The sequence below is a fragment of the Otolemur garnettii genome, unplaced genomic scaffold (assembly GCF_000181295.1).
Source record: "Otolemur garnettii isolate 467f Iridium unplaced genomic scaffold, OtoGar3 scaffold00118, whole genome shotgun sequence".
NCBI classification, from domain to species: domain Eukaryota; kingdom Metazoa; phylum Chordata; class Mammalia; order Primates; family Galagidae; genus Otolemur; species Otolemur garnettii.
Genome location: NW_003852513.1, coordinates 6,144,379 through 6,169,880, shown reverse-complemented (window position 1 = coordinate 6,169,880; position 25,502 = coordinate 6,144,379). Strand labels below are relative to the sequence as shown.

The 25,502-nt window shown below is 33.8% G+C and overlaps 1 protein-coding gene across 4 annotated transcripts in view; it reads left to right on the top strand.

Annotated features, from left to right (window-relative positions):
• EPHA7 (EPH receptor A7) overlaps nucleotides 1-25,502 on the top strand; it is a 188,827-nt gene that overhangs the window by 2,701 nt on the left and 160,624 nt on the right. For 3 of the 4 annotated variants that reach the window (XM_012809947.1, XM_003797531.2, XM_012809946.2), the window contains exons 2-3: nucleotides 1,932-1,996; nucleotides 5,633-6,302. In XM_012809947.1, the coding sequence (XP_012665401.1) occupies nucleotides 1,932-1,996; nucleotides 5,633-6,302 (735 nt within the window). Of the gene's footprint in view, nucleotides 1-350; nucleotides 475-1,931; nucleotides 1,997-5,632; nucleotides 6,303-25,502 lie in introns of those variants that run through there. The other variant, XM_023517702.1, reaches the window with a different exon arrangement.

The following is a 25,502-nucleotide window of genomic DNA, read 5'->3' as shown; positions in this document are numbered from 1 at the left end:
GGGCCGCGCCGTGGGGCGCCGAGCCCGGGTGTGCCCCGCGTCCGAGCCGGCTGCCGGACTGCGCCCCTCGGGCGGCCAGGCGGGGTGGCGCTCTGCTCCGGAGGGACGGGGGAGAGCGCGCACTTGGGGCTTCTCGGGAAAGTGGACGGCGGGAGAGGGACACGCCGATCCCTTGAGAGCTGCGGTGGGGCTGCGTTCGGTTTTGTTTTAATTTGTTTGTTTCTCTTTTAACTTGTTTGCCATCACTGCTCTGCTTCGGTTCCTGTCTTCTACCCTCAGGCAGAGATGAGGGGTAGCGGAAAGGCGAGAAACAATAATCGCAATGCTTCACTCCGAAAAAAGAACCGAGAATGTCACCTGGATTTACAATCCGGTTGTATATAGTCATTACAGAAGACACACAAAATAATACAGCTCAGGAAAGCATACCTCGAACCCACATTGTTTCCCTGTCCTTTATTTTTGTTGTAGAGGGTAAAAACGAACTTAAAAAATTACTTTTCATATAAATTCACTAGTTAATATTGATGTTCCAAGTTGAAATACAAATTGATATTTTAAAAGTGTTGTGTTTGTGTGTTTCCTGTCATGGAATCATCTGTGATTATTATTATTTTTTAATTCCGTCATAATCTCCTTGAGAGCCTTAGTAAACAAACAACAAAACAAAATAAAACTCCAAATCCTCAGTGTGTCTGTATTTTCAGTTACGGGGAACAGGCTTCACTGGTGCGGAGGAATTAAACACAACCGACATTTCTTTTGTTTTCTTAGCATAACAGATTTTCATTACCTTTAAAATACTTATTCCACTTTCCAGTGATTGAGAGTTGTGTTCAGTATTTAAACATTCATTTAAGCTAATATTTTATTTAAGTCAAAATTTAACATTTTGTGGGCGTTGATGTTAAGCATATTTACATACTTAAAAATATATTCACTATTGTTTCTGAACAAATGATGCATTTGTCAAAATGCTGTAGAGTTAGGTAAATATTTTTAAAGTAAAGAAGCTCTGTAACTAATTTGATCAAAAGAGTGTGTGGTTTAGGAGAGTAAATTGTTTCCCCAAAACAATAAAATATATGAAATTGGAAGTATAATGTGTATTAATGTATGATTTTCTAATGTATCTTCATCTTACTAGTATCAGAGGCTTTTTTATACTTTATATACTTATTAAACTAATTGCACTATTTTTGATAGTGTGAAAGTAGGATACAACTGTTCTTAGAGTTAAGTCAGTTTAAACATACCACTTTGAGAAATATTATCTTGGAATATTTAGAAACTTAAATATATATATACTGAAAACAGATGTTTGACTAACCCAGAAATATATCTTCTAAATAATCTTCAATTTATTTCTTCCTGGTAGCATGGTTACTTAATATGGTTTTTAACATTTCTGTATTGATTTTGGTTTAAGGGAAAACTCTGTGGGTGGAAAGTTTTTCTAAGAAGATAAACTCCATTTCTCGAAAGACAGTAAGAATACTGTCTTGGCATAATATTACAAAGTAATGAATATTTGAAGAGTAATATGTGCATTATACCTCGTTGTGCTCTCGTTATATATGACAAAGTGTAGAGGGCTCATTGGCTTACAAAACTATAATATATAATTGCTATAGGATCAATATCACATCAGTTTTTACCCTCACTTTCACTCTACCAATGCATTATAAAATTTATTTTAATATTTTGGTATTAAAAAATACCATACCATACATAACATTGGTATCTTAATATCTTTTCCCCTGGAATATGCTTGCAGCCAGTGCCTGTTCGTTTCACCATTCATCATATAACTATCTCTATCTTAAGTCATAAAGTGATAATTATATAAAAAAATTAAATTCACCTGAAAAATGTTTCCAAACATGTTTAAATAGTTAAGGTAACATTTGCAAATAAACTTTCTTTTTCAGTACTACTGCTGGATTCTAAAGCACAACAAACAGAGTTGGAATGGATCTCCTCTCCACCCAATGGGGTAAGTGCTTTTTTTCATAAAATACCACTATTTTTTTAAAGTAAGACACAGAACCTTACTACCACCACCACAACTCCCAGGAATTATTTATATTCTTCATATTTAAATTGTTTTAATTTGAAATATCTCCTTCAACGTTATGTTGTAATTATGGTGAGATGCTGAGTTTTCTGAGTAAGGAACGTATACTTTAGAACATGGTGAAATGGAAAACAAACAAACAAAAAAAAAACCTCCCCAAGCCATAGTCTTTTGAGTCTTTATTGTGAATGAAATCATACCTCAGGGTCCAGGCTATGAACATTAACTAATTATAAGGAACATTCCTTTCACAAACTCATTTAACCCTCTTTAGTTGCTTTTTACTTCTGAAGTATAATCACCAAGTAGGCTGTGGGTAATTCTTCAAAACAGTATGTGATCTGTTTTCCTCTTCTAAAAACAGTTTTAGCATCACTCAAAATATACTTTAAAAGGAAACTAAAAATGTACTATGCTTAACATTTTGGCATAAAATTTGCTGAAATATGTTTTTTAGATTCTCCAAATTTATATTGTGTGCTATCTGCTGTTACTAATCGGATGTGATGGCAGGGCACGCACATGTTACAGTAGAAACCTGATACAATAAATATCAGTGAAAGTTGTCCAATAAATCTTATCAAAATGTGAGTAAATCCTGAAAAGATGCTGACCATTATGTTTCCTATATCCAGAAAGATTGTATTGCTTAAGTATAGTACAATCTCCACGTCTTCACATCTTATTATTATTTGTGAGACAGGGCACATTCTTCATCTTGTATTAAAGGAGGCTTTGAGAAAGGAAAATATATCCCATTGTTACTTAAGTTTATCTTTCGCACGTTAGGAAATCTGAAGTTAAAGGAGGGTGAAGTGTAAGCGAAGGTATGAAAAGTGTAGCGGAGTTTGCAAGAAGCATGAAAATCGGAAAGGGACTGTTGTGTATAAAAACAACATCGTAAAATCAACACGTCAGGAACTGAAAGCCAGTTTAAGAATGCAAAATGTGAACAAAGTCAATGTTTTTAAAATATTCAGACTTTGCATTAAATATAGGTTTTTGAAACATTGCTTTAGTTTATATTGTAGTTATCTGCTGGTCACAATAAATTATGAAAAAATGACAAATATGTTATAGATTAAATACAAAAAGTGTACTGAGTTTGAGGTATGAAGGTAACACTTTTTTTTTTTAAGTGAAGTGGCTTCTATGAGTAAAATAATATACATTATAGAAAGATATCCATGATCAAAAATGCAACACCTTCCTAGCCAATGACAGATGTAGTCCATTTCCTACCATCCATCAGTTAAGACAGAGATAGAGGATGGCTGTATCTCTGAGAAGAAGACTGATACATATTTGTAGTATTTTATCCATGTAATCCACAAAATGATATCTCACGACTAGCAATGTTATTTTAGACTCAAATGGGCATTTTATTAGTTTGAAGTATCTTGAGTTAACAGTTAACCCCATGTCTGAGTAGGAATCAACAAATAATATTAGAAAATAATGATCAACAACATTTTGCAGATATGAAATGAATTGGTTCACATGTGACTAAATATATAACTAGAAAGAAAATATTTCTAAAACAAAAGTCTTGAGAAAATATTTTATAAGCTTACTATTAAAATAGTATATATAATGTAGTATCTGAATTAAGACATTTTTCCTAATGGTGTCGTTTGCGGAAATGATTGCAGTCTCTTAGAAAAGAGAGATAATAACACATGAATTGCATTAAAGGCATTTATGTCATCTCCCTGTTTGTTATCTAGGCCATAGTTTTCTTGGAATTTTCACCTCTGGAATAAATGTTTTAAATACAAATTAAAATTAGCTGGGTTTCAAGGGTGGTAACATTGATTTTTCGTACATAGAATAAAATAATATAATTGTCCTTGAAGTTAAAAGAATTCTTGGGAAATACTTTTATAGTAATTAGCTTTGGTTTCCTCAATCTGGGGAATTGTTAAAAAGAACACATATGTCTTTGGAGCTTTTGATTTTTTTGGTAGATACCATTACTAATTTTACTTTTTCTAATAATTTCAGTCTAATGAAAGGATTCACATCTACCCATCCCAATCAGTGAATTTGGGTATATTTGCCTGAGTGTCATTCACAATATAAATAGCTGAGTAAAATAAAGGGAAAAATGGGCAAAGTTGACTAGTCACAAATACAAGTTGCGCTGAGTAACAGCTCAACACTAAAGTGGGTTTTCTGCTGCATTTGAGTACCTTTGATGATATTAGTCTGTGTACAATAAAATTGTAGCAAATATTGTATAACATCACGTAAGAAATTTCTGAATTGGAGTACATTGCTTACTTCTCAGTTTTGTTCATTTTCTCAGAACCAGTTTTAAAAGTAAATATTAATATTATACAGAGCATGTAAAGATCATATGCCCTGATCAGGTTTTACAAATGGAACTCTTTAACCACATGCTTAATAGTTTACTTTCCCATCTATTTTTCTTGAAACCATAGTTTAAATATTGCATGCTATGTGACTTTGGTCTTGAACACAAATATATTTTCATATTTGGTATTTTTAATTGTGGAAATGAATACAAGTAGATGACAATTTCCCTATTAAGGCATCATAAATGTAAAGTAGGAAGTTTTGTAATCATGGCAAATAATAACAACTGTTATTTTAGACTCGTAAATCTATTAGGGGAAATTAATTTACTTACTAATGGGCAGTAAAGAATATTGTATGTAGTTTAATGGTCTTGGAATTACTGCAAATTTTGTTAAATGTACTATTTTTTTCTTATTTTGTTGAAATACAACATTAGTTTGCTTGTAGTATATGCATCATATCAGCATATAAGTGGACATTTTTAACATCTGATATTTTTCCTTCAGAAAGCTTATCACTAAATATGATCCAGCAGTCTGATTTGTCGTGTTCATCTGATGGTTGATTGAAAGGAATTTATTTGCAACGATGAATCATACTTTTATATCCACTTATTTATTGTTGTTTTGTGGCTTTATACACAGTATTGTGTATTATACTGGAATAAATAAATCATCCTGTAAGATGTTACTTCCTTATATCTTATTCTGAAAAGATTGTAAGATATTCCACGTTATAAATATCAACACATTTTTGAATCCTTTCACATTTCAGAGTCCTCTTGGCATTTTTCTTTGTGTTTTTAGGTGTTCTCTAATTATAATATGGGCACTTAAAATGTCAACTGAGTATTCAGAAATTCTACCATTCATCCATCTATATGTATGTTTTAACTGGTAATTTGAAATAATTGTGAGCTTTAGTTATGAAAATTCTGATCTCAGTGGAGAATACAGAAATAAGCAAACATGTGAAAAGGAATGCCAGTGCACTCACAGACAGATATTAAACAGAATGAAACTGTATGTGCAAAGGATGCAAGCAAGCTTAAGTGATGTCCCGCCACCCACACGGACCAGAACTGGGAATCTTACATTCTCTGTGTTGCAGTATTTGCCAGACTAGGAATCCACCCAACTTTTTCAAAGATCAGCATTTGTGGTATATGTGCACTTTAAAAAGCAAAATGTTATTTTTAGCTGAATGACTGATGACCTTTTTTACATTTTACAGTGGGAAGAAATTAGTGGTTTGGATGAGAACTATACCCCGATACGAACGTACCAGGTGTGCCAGGTCATGGAGCCCAACCAAAACAACTGGCTGCGGACTAACTGGATTTCGAAAGGCAACGCACAAAGGATTTTTGTAGAATTGAAATTCACCCTGAGGGATTGTAACAGTCTTCCTGGAGTACTGGGAACTTGCAAGGAAACCTTTAATTTGTACTATTACGAAACAGACTATGACACTGGCAGGAATATAAGAGAAAACCTTTATGTAAAAATAGACACCATTGCTGCCGATGAAAGTTTTACCCAAGGTGACCTTGGTGAAAGAAAGATGAAGCTTAACACTGAGGTGAGAGAGATTGGACCTTTGTCCAAAAAGGGATTCTATCTTGCCTTTCAGGATGTAGGGGCTTGCATAGCTTTGGTTTCTGTCAAAGTGTACTACAAGAAGTGCTGGTCCATTATTGAGAACTTAGCTATCTTTCCAGATACAGTGACTGGTTCAGAATTTTCCTCTTTAGTCGAGGTTCGAGGGACATGTGTCAGCAGTGCAGAGGAAGAGGCGGAGAACTCCCCCAGGATGCACTGCAGTGCAGAAGGAGAATGGTTAGTGCCCATTGGAAAATGTATCTGCAAAGCGGGCTACCAGCAAAAAGGGGACACTTGTGAACGTAAGTAGTATGTGCTATTAAAACTCTCTTTTGCAGTTTTTTCTATATCAATAAAAATAACGAAGTCTGCTCTTTCCCATTAGTCTGATTCAGTAGCTGTTAAACAAAGCCACCGTGACTTAGTGACGATCTGTAGACCAGTTGTATCTGCACCAAGTGCGTGCAGTAAACCTGGTGGCACTGAGGTTTGTTACTAGTTTTTAAGTTGTTCTGTGCTTGGCATGGAAGTCTGCCATAGAACAGTGGCTGTGGAATTCAAGAGAGGAGGAGACGGGTAGTGGGCTTTAGACTGCGAAGACGGAAGTGATTGATTAGGATTTACTGAGATATCATTCCCTCTCTTTTTAAACCCATGTTGTCTGGGTCTGTGAATAGCAGCAGTAAATGGGAAGTTGACAGGCAAGGCATAAACAAATACATTTACAATCTTTCATAAATTCTAAAACTTTGATATAAAATCATCAAATTTCACTTAATAAATCTCTGTGGTTACTTCTGCCAAAGCTTTAATTCTTTTCTGGAGTAAATAATAAAATGATCACATTTTTGTGGAAGTGGGCCAAAATAAAGTTTTAGCTATTTCAATCAACTCGATGTTTTCTATTTGTTTTGAAGCAATAATAGCCTGTGAATTAGAAAAGCTTTTTCTTTGTTTCATAAAACTGAATTTTCTCTTAATGGCATTGTGTGGTGAGATGCTTAAAACTATGTTATATGAATATTCAAAACTGGTAATTTTTTTCTGTTCGTAGATATCTTGAAAAATGTCTTATAATAAACTTAAATTACTTATGTCTCTTTTAGCTTATAAAACATAATATATTCCAAAAATCCCCTTTTGTACATCTCTTGTACTCCTAAGTCAGCAGCATACTTTTAATATTTGCAATTCCTAATTAGAGAGGACTCCCACCAACAATAATTGTTATAACTCAGTTTTCTTGATAACTTACTATGTACAGAAACTTGCCTGTGCATTTTACATACACAAGTTTATTTAATAAGGTAGGTCTCATTATCATTTCTGTTTTGCACAGTAGAAACTTGGGACTATCAAGGGTAAATTGCTTACTTACAGTTACCTGAGTATTATTTGTCTTAGCTTAAATTCAAACTCAGGGCATTCTGACCCCAGAGCCTGGATGTTTAGCAACAGCATAACCCTAATTTTCATCACAAAGCAAGGAGAATCCTCGCAAACATTCTGTCTTACTGTGATCCTAAAGGTCGCATTGGCAGTGTTGGGGTACCCACGTATATTTTATACAAATCATACTATTTCCCCATAATATTATCATTCTAGTAGAATATTTTTAAAAGTAATAATAATTAAAAGATGTATTTAGGCCTGCACTGTCCGATATGGTAACCAGCAGCCACACTCAGCTCTTTAGGTTGAAGAGTGCTTCTTCTAAATGGAGATGTGCTGGCAGCGTAGCGTACATGCTGGATTTTGAAGGCATTCTGTAAACAAAGAGTGTAACATACATCGTTAGCAACCTTTTATATTTCCTACATGTTGAAATAATCATATTTTAGATATGTTGGGTTAAATAGAAAATAAAATTAATTCCAACTGTTTCTTTTTATTCTTTGTTAATGTGGCTAATCAAAATTTAAAAAGTGCATTTGTGGCTCACATAATATTTTTGTTGGGTATACTTTTGGGATGGAATTTCTGGGCAAGTACATTTTTCTGTCCTGTTTGAAGAGTTACAGACCTCACTCAGGTCTGTGGTCACCACGCACGTAAACTGCCTGGGTCCCTGTATTCAGTTTTCACCGTCACTGACATTGTGAAGTGACTTCTGAGTGAAACAAATAGAGATGCTAGAGGCTGAGGTCCCACAGGCCAGTTCTGCAGCCCTCTTTCATACCCCAGGAGGGATCAAACCTGTCTCCCATTGTCATCTTCCCGCGTCCCACACTAGCAGTATTTTTAATTGAGTATAAAATCTTGCAAGTTCCCATGTAAGTGGAAATCAAAATCTGATGAAGATTTATCACTATTAGTAAGCAGAATGCTATTCCTCTGGGTAAGTATAGAAATATTCTTAGTGAACTAATCAATTCAATGAAAGGCAATTTTCTTAACTGACTAGAAGTTAACAACAGTTACCTGAAAGCGATAGTGGATTCAGCAGTACCTATTATGAAGAATTTTTAAGAACATGTTAGCTGTCAAAGCAGCTGGTTTCAACATTGCACAGATTCTGATTGACGAGAGAGTAGAATTTAAAAGTTTTGCCTAATTAAAAATGGGAAAAATGACAAATGAAGAAGAAATACTTATAGAAGTGCCCAGTTAAATTTATCTCAGGAAAGACTAGGAAATAACATTAAAGGTCCTGCTCTTCTAATGTTTTTAAAGAAGATTATGGGTTTTTTTGTTTCATTTTGTGAAATTTAACTCAAATGATTTCCACATTTATTTGGTAAGAAAAAGCAAACAAGGAATTGTTTGAATTCTACACTTGTAAGTATAGAAATTTAATCAGAAAAGCAGTCTTTAACCACAGTACTGTGAAAAAAAGATCCCAATTTTTTTCCAAATGAACAAAAAGTATTAAATGGCATACTATTAAAATCACTCACATTCATTTAGTTTAGTTTCAAGAATTGTAACATTTGAATGAAAATTATCGTCACCTGAAAACTATACTGAAATGCTTTAAAATCAAGTGAAATTGCTCCTCTATATCTTCATTGATTCTGCATTAGAATAGGTGGAATTCGGTATTAATAAGTGTTCATAAAAAGAAGCACGCATAAAGGAACAGGCTACATCCCTATGGTTTAACTGAAGGAGTGTGTGTGCACTGCCGTAAGTCAAGTAAATTGTGTATGACACAACTTTCTTAATTTTCAGCTGTGGTGTTATTGACAAACGAATTAAATACTTTATGCTTAACTGTGGAACTATGTTCATTTGCAAAAACACTTCCCTCCTTGGCATAATTCCATTGCATTGCTGCAAGAGTCCTTGCCTCTGGAAACAATCCAGGCTTGCCTTTATAGTATTCTTCCTGTTTCCTTTCAATGATCCTGTTAAGAGTTTGAAAACAAATTCCAGTCCCATATTGAGCAAAACTAATGTGTTTCAGCAAGGATGCTAGTGAGTCCCTAGCCAAATGAGAGTGGTTAGCCAATTCAAGGCGAGTTTATCTGGGCACTTTTTGGAGTGGCAGCCCATTGGAGGTTCATTAGAAGATAATAACAATATGAAAGATGAATAATTATGAAAAATGACTACAGTTTTTAATCAGTTGATATAAGAGCTTTTATTCACGACTGAAAAAAACCCCTCAATTTTGAAAACCAATTTTTTTTTTACTTCTGCTAATATATGGAGAATTGTGTCCAATTCTTAAATAAAATATTTTTAAGACATCTCTTATCAGTTTTTAAAAAATATTTAATTCCACTGAGCATACTTTATTGTCGGAAGTCTTTTTAAAACTAACTTTATAAATTATGTAACAATTTCAATGTAAACTAGCCACTATATTTTGTTATATAAAAGTACAGCCATTTTAAAATTTGAGAGATCATATTTACATATTTAAATAGTCTGGGAAGACTAATAACATTGTATACCAGAACACATTTTGATTTTTTGTAACTTCTGTATAGTTTTATTCAATTTATAAAGTAGAATAACATTTATCAAACTATGGAGTTAGATACCGTAACATGGATTTAAAAATAGAGCATTTGCAGTTTACATTGAATGATAAGTTCAGTTTCTTGTTTAAACCCTACCACAACATCAAGAAGTAGAAAGTATTATTTTTTATCTCTTTGATCATATAAAGAAACTGAAACTCAGAGATATTAATAAGTAATGAAATTGGATGAGAATTCAAAAATCCTGGTTGGCAATTTAAGTCTCTTCCCTCCATCATATCGTACTCCTTGAAAATTTATTCTGGACTCCAACCAGTAGATTTCAGTTACTGAGGAATTAGTGAAACTTTGTTTTAAGTAGGATGTTCAGTTTGCTTGAGATAATTGTTCCACTTGTTAACATTGCCTCTTTTTTATGTCAAATTGTTCTTTCTGATTTGGATGATAAAACATTTGGTTACCCTTATAGTAAAACATTAAAAGATGTAATATAATTCACATGCACATATACCAAAAAATTGAAGTAAAATTTGCTTGCACTATTTAGGTTGTTTTATGTTTTCTGAAAGCAAAGATTTAAAATTTTCCTTTTTGATCATTTATTTTAAAGTGGAATTAAATAATTAATAGATTCATAATTTTTTATAATGCCCTTCCCTAATAGTTGCTTCTTGATATTTTTATTAAGTTAACAGATCTATTAGTTTAATAACATATATTTTATACAAATATGACATGGTCTCTAAGCAAGGCCTTCGATATTTCTGTGATGCCTCATTATTTAATAGTTGGTCTCAAACAAACAGAAAAGCAAATTAACCCATTATGCCTCTCACAGTTATCTATTGTGGCTTAATGGTAATTTGATAAATTAAAACATCCTTTCATTTTTATAGTATGAACAATATTTAAAATCTATTTCTTGATTTTTTTTTAAAAGTCATTTATTTTCACAGACATGTAACATGTAATTTTTACCATCAAATTTCCATAATAAAATGAGTCACTAAAACATATGGTATTTAAAATTAAATAGGTATAACAAATATGTAAGATGCAGTATTGGGTAAATCCTCAGACGCTGCAGTCACAGAGTTTTAAAATCTTGGTTCCAGATCCATAAAGTAGGAAAGTAGGACAAACTCTCTAAACCTTTGTTTTCTCAAATATAAATTGGGGCTAATAAAAATAGTACTTCCCTCATAGGGTTCTTGTCAGAATTGAATGAAATAATGCAGGTAAAGATCCTCTGAATAATGTCAGGGACATAGTAAATAATCAATGAATGCTTGTAGTTATCCTGCTTTAATGAAACAATGAATTTGCTAAGTAAAGAAATCTCATGGTAATGCATGAATAAACATATGTTTCATAGGCTGAAAATAGTGAAATAAGCATTAAGCCAGTAATCCCACCTCTGATAATTTAGCTATTAAGGCAGGTCAATAAAAGAAAGAACTTTATACGTAACCTTTAATTCCTCCGCAGTATATATGATTCGGATTATCATTCAGGAAATGACCTGAATGTCCAAAGTTGGTGTGCATCACCTTGACTGAACTTAATCCACATTGTGTCATTATGCTACTTAGGAATTTTTAATTTTTATTAATAATTTGGAAGGAAAAAATAAAATTTTGTATACACCGATGTTTAGAATTCTACAAAATATACGTAGAGAAAAAAGTAGACAGAAGCGTAATTATAAAAATGAACTTGTCATTGTGGTAAGATTATGGGTGATCTTTTGCTTTCCATATTTTTAAAATATCTTGAACATTAGCTTTTATTTTTCTATGATATAAGTAACCTGATAACTCATGCAAAGACAACTTGAGTTGTATCTTAAAATAGGGGGTTTAAAATTAGGTTAGTGTCAGTATAAGATGTAGAACTCAAAAAGTACAGCAGTAGTAAACAGCAGGTATAGTTTAAATGATGTAAAAGAGGAGATTCAAGGCATGCAATAAAAACATCTCATTGATTGTGTTTTTTAGTTATTAGTACATAACAAGTACTGTTCTAAGCACTTCATGTGTATTAACTAATTTAATTTTAAGTTGTTACTAACTCATTTAATCCAATGAGTCCCATTATTAGCTGGCTTAAAAGAGAAACATAAAATTAGAGTATTAATAAGATACTTCAGTAAGATATAATACATTACATATATACACATGTATGGTGTATATAAACATTTTCTATGTAAGAAAACCATGGTACAGTGAGTAGGCTAAGCACTAAGGGTCCTGGGACGAGGTGACTGCTGTTTATTCAAGTTTGTCTGGCTTTTGAGTTCTTGTCTCTAACCAGTATCCCTTGGACATATTTTTGTACAGGATCATTTTATCCTTTGCAGATTCTTTTATAGAAATAAACTTTTTAAGAATATCTTAAAAGGTAATATAAATCTGAACTTTTTTTTTCATTTATAATAATTAAAAATATTTTTCTCTGTCTTTCCAAACATCTTGAATATTTCACTGCCTTGGCCATTCTATTTCCCTTTCCAGGTCTTTCTTCAGAATGTTCTTTAGAAAACACAACATAGGATATGACTTTATAATTCAGAAAGTTTCGCGCTTCTATTACTTAACGAAAACGCCTTTCATTTTGGACCCACGTTTAAATCCCTTCCTCTTGAACCTTGATCTTTTCTGATGTTCAGTCCTATACTTATCACAGTTGAAGTCCCTACTCCCTCTGACTGGTGCTGGTCTCTAAGCAAGGCCTTCGATATTTCTGTGATGCCTCATTATTTAATAGTTGGTCTCAAACAAACAGAAAAGCAAATTAACCCATTATGCCTCTCACAGTTACCTATTGTGGCTTAATGGTACACATCCTTAAAGAAGTTTCCTCAAGTTCTTTTCAAATTCTGCTGGTAGTTACCGTTTTTCTGGTCCTTAACATATCTTACTTTTTTCCTATCAGTGTATCTTTTCTTATGGGCTCCCTGCTGTTGAAGTTTTGCTTTTCCTTACAATTAAAATTTGAATGCCACTTATACCTTGTTAGATGAACTTTTCTTTATTTGTTTGTTTTTGTTCATTTATTTAAAGGCAGGGTCTTTCTGAGTGCCCAGCTGGGAGGGCCTGGCAACTCACAGATGCATTCACCAGCCCTGAACTTCTGGGCTCAAGAGATCCTCCTAGACTCAGCTTCCTAGATAGTTTGAACTACACTGCAGCCAGGCATTTTTGAATAATTATTTTTTACCCTACTCCTACTGGAATCATCACATGGTATTTTATTTTATTCATTATTCATATAATATTTTACTCCTATGACTTTTAAGTTTTGTAACAAGCAAACCTTACATTTTTTATCTACCCATGATAGTACCTAGCATAGTTCTTGACATTCCATTAGTCTTTCAGTATTTACAAAATGTCTGAAAGATTTACTCATAAACAACCCACTAAGGCAAATATTACGCCTCCAAATTGTATTTCGTGAATATTTGAATTTCTATCAGTATTTAATTTCTTGTTTTGTATAGCTAGTCTCTGTGTAGCCTTCAACTTTATGAGGATGAAAAGCCTTAATTATAATTCATTTCCCGTATCGGATGATATACTAATAATTAAAGCGAACAGGACTCGAGCTGAGGAGTTGACTTCTGTGAAAGTCACTGTTTACATGTACTCATTGTCACCTTCCCTCTGTGTCTCTGTGTGTCCCTTCCTTGTCAGTTTCTCCCTCTCCCTCTTCGGGAGAAGAGAAAGGCATTTCACCCTCTTCACCCTTACCTCTGTCTGGAGAAACAGAGATCCCGAGTCGGATAATGTTTTCTCAGTTAGGAAACTATTGAAGTGTGTTTATGCTCATCTCATATGAGAAGCGGACTGGCTTATAAAATGATCATCATTTTGCTTCCAAATTATACTTAGTGAACATTACCCTGAATTTCAAAATAAACAACAAATAATACAAAGAGCAAAACCTGAAAACCAATCCCTCAGCTAATACTAAATGAGAAATTGCATAGATTTTATATAATATCACAATGTATTTTCTCTGTTTGAGTTATATATATATATATTATCTTTACAGTTTTTTACATTCTTTTAAAAAGTATTCATGTTCAGAACCTATAGTACTCAGCTGAAGACACTTTTAAATACATAATCTAAATCTGGATCTGGAACACATGTCGTCCCTGAGATCCCATCCACAGTTACTTTTCCCAGGAACAACTATTGTTATCAGGCACTGGGTATTTAACAGAGATACTTGTTCATAATCTCTTTAAAAGTATGGAGAAATAGCATTGTGACACTTACTATTAGAATCATGTCACAATTTTCCACTGTAGGCTTTGTTTAAACGCATACTTGTTTTTACTCACCTCTAGTCATCTTTGTATGTACCCACAGTTCATTGAACATGGGACTTACTCAGTAAATAAAGGATAGAAGAGCTAGAAGTAACAAGAACCCCTGTTTATTTCCCTAATATTTGGAAATAAAGAAAATATTTAAAGAAGGAAGAACTAATGAAAGGGAGGAGAAAGTATGGAAAGGAGAAAGGGAATATGAAATTAATTGTCTGATTTAGTTTCCTGTGATTTACAAGCTTAGTGTGGGACTTCAGAGCACTCTAATTAACCTAGCATTGGCAACTATATGGTCACTTTTTAATAATTCTTGTGGAAATTTAAATTGGCATCAATTTCTGGCAGGCGATACACATTTGTAATGCAAATCAATGATGCTTTAACATTTTGCACTTCCTTTGATTTTTCTATATAATTCCTGAGATAATTATCACTATGAAGTATTTTGTTCATGATGATATTATAACTAGTTAGGTACAAATGATATTAATATTTTTATGGAGAAATTTAAGACAGCTATACATTTGATATTTTATTCTACGTGCTTAAAAATAAGAATTGTGAATCACAGAGGAAAATTTCAGAAAATCCTTTTATTTCTATTGTCCCCATATGATATATTGCTTTTTATCTCACCCTATCCCCTGCAAAATACCTCACATTATTTAGTTTTATGGGTGCATGCCTTCTTTAGGATATCCAAGGAAGGTTATACATGAAAAATATATGCATATATCATTTAAGTTTGTATTTTTTAAACTGGTGAAAAACCAATTCACCTTTGAAAAACTTTGTAAAAAGTTATAGAATCCACGAGTGTATGTTACAGTATTGATTGTAAATTGCAGCATTTCTTGGGAACCCAGATGATACATACATCAGTTGAAATAAATGTATGTTATTTCCATCTGAGTCTGATTCTGTAAAGAAGTCTGAGAGGTTTATTGTGTGGTTTACTTTGGTTAGTTGTCCAGCACCTGTGAATGAAATAGTACCAACAAACCTAGGGAGAACAACATTCTGGGGTATAGTAGCTGGAAAGTCTTTAAATGATTATATTTTTATGGTGTGGATTTTGAATTTTTAAGTTTGGTTCATTCTTTTTTTTTTGCAATTTTTGGCCAGCCCTGGGTTTGAACTCACCACCTCTGGCATATGGGGCCAGCGGCCTACTCCTTTGAGCCACAGGTGCTGCCCAGTTGGGTTCATTCTTTACTGTTGATGAATATGTTATCGCTTGCTTTCAATGAATTAGAAAATCAGGTGGCTTGGAAAGGACCCATACTGCATTTTGTGTTTAGTTTCATGTCACCCAATTAACACCTAATTTAGCCCCTCCCCTGTGGTGGTGTTGACCTCAGACAAGCTCTGATGCCGTTAACACCAAATTACAGCTTTTATAGAAAAACCTAGAACTGAAGAAGGGAACACTGGCATGCTTTTATTAATAAAGTATATAATATCAGATATGAGGTTAACTACATATCAGATATTTATCATTATTGAAGTTCAACGGTCAACAATCTATAACCTACTCTACTTTTAATATCATTCTTTCTAAAAGAGAGTCAGGGCAGGAGAGGGATTAGGGTGGCAGTGGTTAGGTGTGGAGAATAGGAGATATCTAAAGAATACGTTTATATGAGGAATCACTAGATGAAATAAAAAGTTTATTCTGAGAAAAATACATGGAAGACTGGTAAGTTCACCATACCATTCTATAAGAACTTTCCAGTGATTTGTATGTTAAACACATTTATTTTAATAGTAGTTTACTACTATTAGCTAAATTTATTTCCATGTAAACTATGATACCAAATGGCGTTAACTTACCTAATCACACTAACTAATGATATTAAACTAAAATATAAGTTAAACAAACAAACCTAATGGATTTTTAAAATGTTTCATTGTACCTTCAACATCTAATGACGTGAAATAACACTACATGATGTTTCTAGTTTAGTTGACATTTTCCTGTAGTTTTATCCTTGAAAAGAAATGCGAGATATGATATGCCCCTTACCCACTCAAATATAATATACCTATAGCACAAATGTTCTGTGGACATCCTTGTACTGCTTGAAGGTTATAATCTCTTACAAGATGATGAGAATCATGAATTCTTGGAATTTGTACCTTAAAGATCATCAAAGATAAATTAGAGGGGATTTGGGGGGAGCTTTCTTAAAAAATAAACCACATCTCCTTTATGATTCGAACAGTTCATTAATGACAGAACCAAAAGTGAAATCATAACTTATTCTTTCCAGTTTCTTTCCTACTTCAACATTGTACATATACGTATATAGGACATACACAAACATACATATACAGACATACACATGTGTGCACATTTACACACACACTACGTATACGCATTCACACATACACTCCATCCCTACCAAGAAGAAAAAATGTTAGTCACCATAAAGAAAAAAAAAAGGAACATTTATTTTCTCTTATTGACCAATTTTTAAATTTCTAAATTGCTATAGTAAATAGCAATTTACTTAATAGCAATCACTTAATTTATAGGTGCTAAAATAATTAAGATTTTCTTCTCTGTGGAAATCTAGACAACAATTAAAACTCTGATAGAATATTCTTGACCAATTTTTAAATTTCTAATTTGCTATGTACTAACCACTTAATTTGTAGGTGCTAAAATAATGAAGATTTTCTTTGTGGAAATCTGGACAATAATTAAAACTCTGATAGAATATTCCTGAATAACTTAATTTAAAAAATTTTTAAAAAGAACAGAAAGCTACCTTAGTAACAGCTTTAAATTTTGCTTCACAAAGCGAAAATTGCATAAACAAGTTTGTCTGTCTTTCTTTCCACGTAGGTGTTTGGTTTTTTTAAGCCCTATGGTATATGTGAAGACTGTTTATGTCTAGGAAGAGAGGAGAAAGGAAATTTCACTTTATTCTATATTCCACATTTCGTAGTATTTAGCACAGAAGAAAGTACATTTTAGCATTTAGCACATGTTTGGAATATTGTGACTATCACACGTAGATATGTTTTAGAATGAGAACACTGAGCACTTCTTAATTATCAGAAACCTTGGACTGGGGAGAAGCAGACGCTCTGCGGTTAACCATGTGGTTTCTGACTGGGTCTCCTCTGAGAAATCTTTCAACGTCAGCCCCACGGGGCTTGAAAGCTTGAAAGGGAAGAGAGGCAATCAGCCTTCTGCAAAATCTGTTTCTCAAAACTGACTTTTAAAATTAACTCATGTTAAGCTTGTGTTCAGGCTGGGGGCTGGAAGTGGGAAGGCGTGTGATCTGGTTTAAGTTGTGCCTGTATTTTAGGTTGCAGGAAAACCCCAGCATGAGCCTTTAAAGTTCACTGTGTAGTCCATGCTTCTCACTGTCTGCTGTGTATTCTGCACAAACACTGTGTCCTAGAGAACTGTGACTTTCAGGGCCACACGTAATAGTTTGATCACTTCCCTCCTTTGTGAATTTTTTCAGGGAGACTGTGTTGCTACTCACTTCAGATGCAGACGTCTCTTTCATTGATTTCCAGTATTACTTACTAGGCCATCACTGTACGTGGATTCCCCCTGGTTTCTAATACGCCTCATTCTTCCTTCTCATCAAGTGGATGTTCTTTTTCTTCTCTGCTCTTTCTGGTTTCTTTTTTTTTTTCTTCTGCCTATTTTCTTATAGTGTTAAAGACTCTGACGTTGCCTGTTTATTTACCTTTCAGAAAATTCTACACTATTTCTTGATTTAAACTTTTTAGAACATACCTTTCCATCTATTAAATGGATTAAAATAGTGAAAGAACGTCTTTCTTCTGTCTTTTTTGTTGAAATGTAAGTATGCCCCATATCGATGGCAACATTTTCCCCTTTTCCTGCCTTTACATGGCAATCATTTCACATTTTATAATTCAGTATTAGGGACACTAATAGTAAATGGTACTTACGATACTTATTATCAACACAAAGTATCCTTCTAATGATGGCATAGATCTCTGTTTTGAAGTGCAATCCATTGCTTTATATTTCAGGTATAATTCTTAATTAGATATAACAAGAAGCCTAGTTTTTACCTCTGAAAATTATTGGTAATGTTCATTATTAACAAAGGCTTATAGATTCAACTAGAAAAGCATCTAATACTACATAATGGAAAGGTTAAATGGTAAATTTCACTATAAAAATTATATATCATAATGCTGTATGGCAAATCTCTGATTTCTAAACAATTTTTATAGAGCTAATAAAACAAACCACACTTTGATCAGTGCTGAAAGTTATAGTCCTACTGTGACATTTGGACTGTGACTATATAATTTCAGAATTGCCACTGTTAGTCCCTTAAAGGAACTCCGTGAAGATGGATCTAAGAGTGCACCGCCAGTTAGAATTCTTCATCTTTATTTATTCCAAAAGCTGTGACACTTGTATCATGGTATGTTTAAATCTGAACAAGAGAAATAGAAACTCACAACAAATGAGACTATAAAAACATTGTAATATAAACCATTTTTGCAGGGAGGCAGATGAAGGTGAGTGGGTAAGAGGCACAAGGTTAGAATTCTGACACAACTTCTGATCTGTAGGTTTTAAGGATTTTCTGTCACATACTCTGCTGCTGAGACAGCAAGCTGCATGTTAGGTCTGTAAAAAAGCATAAATATTCAGGAGCTTATGAATACAGCTTATTTGCGCTTATATGATACTAAATGAGACAAGGTTGACTTTTTGAAAAACAAAACACTGATGTATAGCGGAGTTCACATGAAGTGCAGAGTGTTCCTGCAGCCACTCTCATTCTGTTTCCTTTCCTTTTCTTTCTTTGTTTTTAACTAGTTCCTAATGTATAATAAGATGAAAAAATAAACAACAACGAAAAAACCCCACAAGTCTGCTTTTGCATGTAAGGTAATCTACATGGAAGACAATATACGTTTTATTCCTATAAACCTAAAGGGCATGCTCATTTATTATTCATTGATGTCAGTAGATAACTGTCACTTGCCAGTCAAGGTAGAATCTGATAGAATGTTGACATTGATTGATGGATGAACTCACGGCAGTCTGCTCGGGCAGACCGCTTAGGTCAGTTGAACTTACAAACCATCCTGGACCCAACTTTGGGGATGAGGTATCTTCTTGCTATATCCTTTATTCTTAACAAAGAATACATATTATCAAGAAATGATTTGGTTCTTAAGATTAATTATAGATTTTTAGCATTATAGTTATCAAATAACAGTAACCATTGATTTTTTAGAAAAAGCAGGTTTCTAGCTCATACCATGGAGGAAGAATTTTGATTTTGTTGACTGCATGTATAGGAAGATAATTCTAAAGAAAAATTGCTAGTTTCTTTGTATAGACACGTCTAAGATTATTGAAATTTTTCCTGAGGAAATACTGTTGGTTTAAGAGTCTTTGATGCCCAGTCTATATGATTTAAAAATAAAAGGGAACTATATTCTTGTATTTCTCTTTGAATAACTGTCAATATGGTATATTTAAGGGACTTTTCCACTTTAATAGGTATACTTATTTTAAGGGTAGTTGTAAGTGATATATCTAGAAGAAAGTGTTTTAATGTAGAAATTTTAGCTGGTAATCATTCTCAACTATAACTTGTTAAATTTTTCAGCTTTAATGAAAACAATAAAACTAAAATATAATATGCAGAGTTTCTCAAAGTTTTAATATAGGATTAATAATAGTTTTTATTTCAAAGTATAGCAAAATTATCATCTTTTCTCTGTAGTCTAACAAAAAGGTTAATCTGAATTAGAATTAGTATATCCTTATTTTCATTCCTAGTGAAATATTTTATTTTTAATTCCCCCCTTTATACTGGGGACTGGTATAATTATGTGAACATATATTTATTGGCTAATTCTGCAATTTCAGATATGCAAATAGGCTGAATTATATTTCATGTGGAATAAATACTTTTGGCATTGATGCAGTGTAGTATTTGAGAGGTTTCTGAGTTATAAATCCATACTTACTGAAAGTAGCCACGTTTCCTAAAGTGTGTAAATCCATTTGTAAGGACTTTTCATCATTTTAGCATTTGTGTTTTTGAACATTGGAATTTGAGTTTATATAATTTTTTTCAAATTATTCAAGTATCAATAACAAATCTCCAACATACTAAAATACCTCCCAGCCAGGATCTCAAAGCAGCATGTAATTTATGTCATTGTGATAGCCTCTCTGTTAGGTATAAATATTTTTATGTGTTTTTTAGCCAGGGTAGGCTGTCTATCACAGGGTATTCCACTAGTAGAAAGCAGAGTTCTGAAAATCAGATAGAATTTTTTCAGGTACATAGATTTTTAAATTACTGCTTATATAGCCTATAAGGACTGGAAAGCACATTTTCCCTGCCTATCGAACATTTCTGTGTAATAGATATTTACATACACATATTAGTCATCAAAATGGTGTGAGATTTTTGTTTTCCACTTAGAGATACGCTGTGAGATTATCTAAGGGTTAATTTTGACAGATAGATGACATGTCACTTTCATTAGAACGACCCTGGGAAACTGAGATAAATAGTTCAGCATCTTCTGTGCTGACATGATGTTTGCCTGTCTGATTGCATCCTTTCCAGTAGACAGCAGAGATGCAATTATAAAAAAAGACATATGTGCCAAGGTTTAGCTAGCCAAAAAGGGCAAGCTCTTGTGTTTAAAAGGTACAGAAGCCAATCGATGAAAATGTCCGGACCTGTTAGCACCAATAAAGCTGAAAGCCGCTGGGAAGCTCCGAGAGGGGCTTTTGTTGTGGAGATAGAAAGAGACCCAAACTATGACACTTTCGGGGAGCAGGGTCAGCAAGGAAGCCCATCCATCTTCTTCAGTGGCAGCTTTCTGTCAGATTCTAGCCCTGCTCAGTGGAGAAACTAAGCCTCTTCTATTGACACCACCCGATTCTCAGCCAAGTGTAAATGAAGCTAATACTCACTGACCTTATGCATAGCAAATGAAGCCTGCGTGTCGTTTGAGAAATAACGTTATCTGACACTTTAGAAAGTGAGTGATGGACAGAGGGGGGGTGTGTGTGTGTGTGTGTTGATCAAATAAGCAGAGATGTATCCTTTTGCCACTCCATTATTTTTAGTTGATTTTCACTATCACCAGACATTTACCATTCTGACACTAATTTAATTTAGTATTATTTTTTATTTACATGTCATGACGTTCTACACGCAGAGCTTGGCTGTGCAGAACAGGCCCATGTTTGGCTTCCTTCTGTCTCTAAATGCAGTACCTAGTCACCGAGAGAGAAGATTCAGTTTGTGTTAATAAAAACCGTACATTTCAAAGACAGTTCTGAGCCACAAGTTTACATTCAAAACATAATATAGCAGAATGTATTTCTTTATGAATATAAAAATGCTCTGGTCTCATTAGAGAGCAAGCAAAAGGCTGCATTTTGTTTTACACACTCAAAGCAGGATATAAAAGCTCTTTCTCGTCTAGTTAGTATGACTGTTACAATTTAATAGTCTTTCTTAGGCTGTAAATCACAGTTTTCATATTTTGCTTACTGAAGATTACCTTTTAGATTAAATATTGTGCACTTCATTCTGAAGGACTTTCCATGGTAGTTTTAAAACTTTCTCACAAAAATAAGGGTTGAAAGATGCTAAATATAAATACCCACTATATCAACAATATTAAGCAACTGTTGTATTATGTGAGTAAAACATTGCCATTAACAAAAATGAAAGAATGGCTGTGATAAATGTAAAATAATAGTTGCATGCGAAGTGTGGAATTTTAGGATTTAAGGAAAAGACGAATTAACTCATAGCATTGGATGTTCAAAGAGTTTTCTTGTCAGGTGATTATCAGACTGGTAGATTTCATGAGAATCACCAGGACAGATTTGCATCTAATTGACATTAGTCATGTTTGGACTGAAAATAAACAGTTGTAAAATGTTTGGAATCTGCGTATTGATTTTTGTTCATCTCATCAGTCTCGTTTATTTGTACTTATTAAAGGAGTGAACACGTTTTTTGTTCTACCGAACTTAAAAAGACACCATCTGATCAGTAAGACACTCTCTTCTCGGTTCTCTTTGGACTAGTAACTAAAATCAGATGAGCTTGTATACAAAGTTTCCTCCTGGCAGTGTTCCTGCACCTAATCATGTAAAGATGCTAAGCATGTGTTTAGTCGGTTCTTGTTATTTTTTCCCACATTTGTCTGAATCTATGAATTCTTCCAAGTGAAATGGTGCTCAGATGCCAAAGACGACTTATCTGTCCTGATAGTAACTGTCCTGAGTTCTGCAAACTCTCCCTCGTCAGCTGTTGAACCTCTGCAGGATTTAACTGTGAGACATATAAAAGGTGCGGGCTGGTGTTGGAGCTTTGTTTATGAATTACAGATAGTGAGTGACATCAAGGAAGCGAAGTATTTTTGAAGCAGTGCACTGACAAAAGGTAGTAAGTTTCATTGTTAGTGGTGGTGATGGTGGTTGTGGTGGTGACCAAGTGGAGCTAATTTTCAGATCTTTGGAATTGAAATAGTTTCCACAAAAAGTCTTTGAGCTAAATCCAGTGGACACAAGCACAAGTTATTATATACATATATATATGGATATATATGTATTATTATATATGTATGTGTGTGTATATATGGGCATATATGTATTATTATATATGTATGTGTGTATATATGGGTATATATGTATTGTTATGTATGTATGTGTGTGTATATATATATTTATTGTCACCGTGAAGTCCAGCTCTCAGTCCTGCTGTTATGGTGTTAATTTTTTATAAGTGATCTATGCAATGTCCTCAAAAATTTAAGAAAAAATTGTCCAGAGTACAGATAAAAGTTGTGCATTTTTTACAGTAATTTGTCATGGATTTCCTTGATTTTTTTCATAAATCTCATTCAAAGAGTTTCCATAAAAGAAGGGAAGAATTAATTAAAAGGCTGTGGATTTTGCTTCATGGAATCCCTGGTTAATGGATTTAGCCAGGTGTTTGAATTTAAATTGAAAAGGCCAATTGTCATTTATGATCTGCAGAAGTCATATTAGATTAGCAACACTGAGGTTTATAAACCAAAGTGGCATTTCATGCTGCTGTTTAAGTAAGGTTCAGACCTTTTGCCCCGGGAGCTTAGAATTTAGTCCAGTTCAGTCCTGCTCACCCAGGATAGGCTTTTTTATTAAGACTATTTACATATATGTGTGTGTGTGTGTGTGTGTGTGTGTGTTAATCAACGTACTATGGTGTTATAAAGGCATCTGGTGGCTTTTTGTAATTATTTACTCCATGTGGATTTGTTTGAGCCAGGGATGTCTCAGAGGACCCCGAGTTCATTCTTAGAGGCCTTGTTTGATGGAAACGTCCAAGATTGGGAGATACTGAGTGTCATTCATGTCCTAATGTAGCAGTCATTGACTGAGCTCCATGACTCAGGATTATTTAGGGACTGTATTCACTTGCAACAGTGATTTATATCAGACATCAGGAGCCAGACAATGCCTGATGTAATTGGGACTCTGAGATACCAGTCACACAGCAACAGTAGTTGAGGGGTGTGGTTTGAGAAAGATTCCAATTAGGGAATTATTAAAGATTCCTCTAGGAGAGGTCTTAAAATGACTTTCGAAGATATTTAAATTTATTCAGACTATAGAATCAAAGTACCTGTATTCAGAGTTGATAGCAGTTATTGCTATATATTAAGTGAAATGAGTATTAGTTTCATGGTGCTATATAAAGTCAGAGATTGCTATAATTATTTTAATAAATAAGTTTATGTAAACGTTATACCATTATTCCCAGTAGTTTCTGTTTCCATTTATTTTCCCCCCAAATGAAAAGCATTTTAAGTAAATTAATTCTTTATTTTAGCTTTTATGCTTTTATTTTTAAACCCTCGCCTAGGAAATATATAATATCAAAATGCACATTATGAGTATTGTTTTTAAGTAATAAGTGGTAATTTATTGTGTAATCATTAGGTTTGACATGCTTACATTTTTAAATATGAAAGAAATTTTTTTGCATTTTAGAGCAAAAATAAAAGCTAAACCTATTTTAAGAATTTTCTGTGCTGTGCTAAAGTATACTAAATGTTACTTTGTATTTTTAAGAAATAATTTTTCAAAAGTAAGGTGAATGGATATTATTTAGTTTTAAACGTGCTTTGTTTATTTTTCCTATTTAAAAATCATATTCACAAAGTGGGACATGGTGTTTTTAGTGTTCTGGATCAGAGAATCATCCTGTAAATAGTGACATCTCTAACTGAGCCATGGCAGTTGTTGTTCTTTCCTTTGTGTCAATCTGGAGGGAAAAATAAACCAGTAGTTCTCATTCCTGGCCTGACATGTCCCATTTTTCTCCTATTGTGGCAGACAGGCAAAAGCGCACAGGACCACTCAAAGGTAACTGTCCCTTCCAGGGCGAGGTTGATTTTGCTTCTGATTCTTACTGTGCCACTGGGGTCAAGGATATCTGGAGAAGCTTGACCTGTGTTTGCTGTGGGGAAAGTGGGTGGTTTTCCCTCTCGGCACCTGCAGGTCTCTGGAGTTGTGTGCAGACTGGAGTTTGCTCTGCCTCTCTTTGTCAGCAGGCCTTGGCGTTCTTGGACAGTTGTAAAAGAAGCCTGAGATGGAAGGAACTGGTGTAGAAATTGCTTTCTTCTGCAGAGCATGTGACTGTGGTGTATAATGTTACAAATTTAGATTGTACCATATGATTATTTTTTAAATTTAGATTATGCCATTTTATATTTAAGGGAATTGAGTCTAACGCCGTCTGAGGTGCTCCCAAGTATTAACATTATAACGAGTCAAAATCCAGCGACAAATCAGATCTTAGATTTTTCATTTTAGGTTTTCTGTCCCCTAAACCATGACGAGTTTAACTTTTATTCTTATTTTAATAAGCTGGAAGGTAAATTAGGATAATAGGTAAGAAAAGTGCAGTATTTTAGTCCGCTGCCTTTATTTTTTTTAATCCAGTTGTAATTAGCTCCCCAACTTCCTGGCTTCTGTGCCCTGGCCTCTTTCCTCCTTTTCGTCATTTATTTGTATTCATACATATAACACTGAAAGTTCATCAACATATGGATATGTTCAGAAGGGTTCTTGAGGAAGTCTGTTGTTATGTGTCTCTTTTATTTTGTACTGAGGAAATAGTCCTGTGAGATTTGCCTTGTTCTGGCAAGGGGATTTGCCCCCTCCATCCTTTTCTACTGAG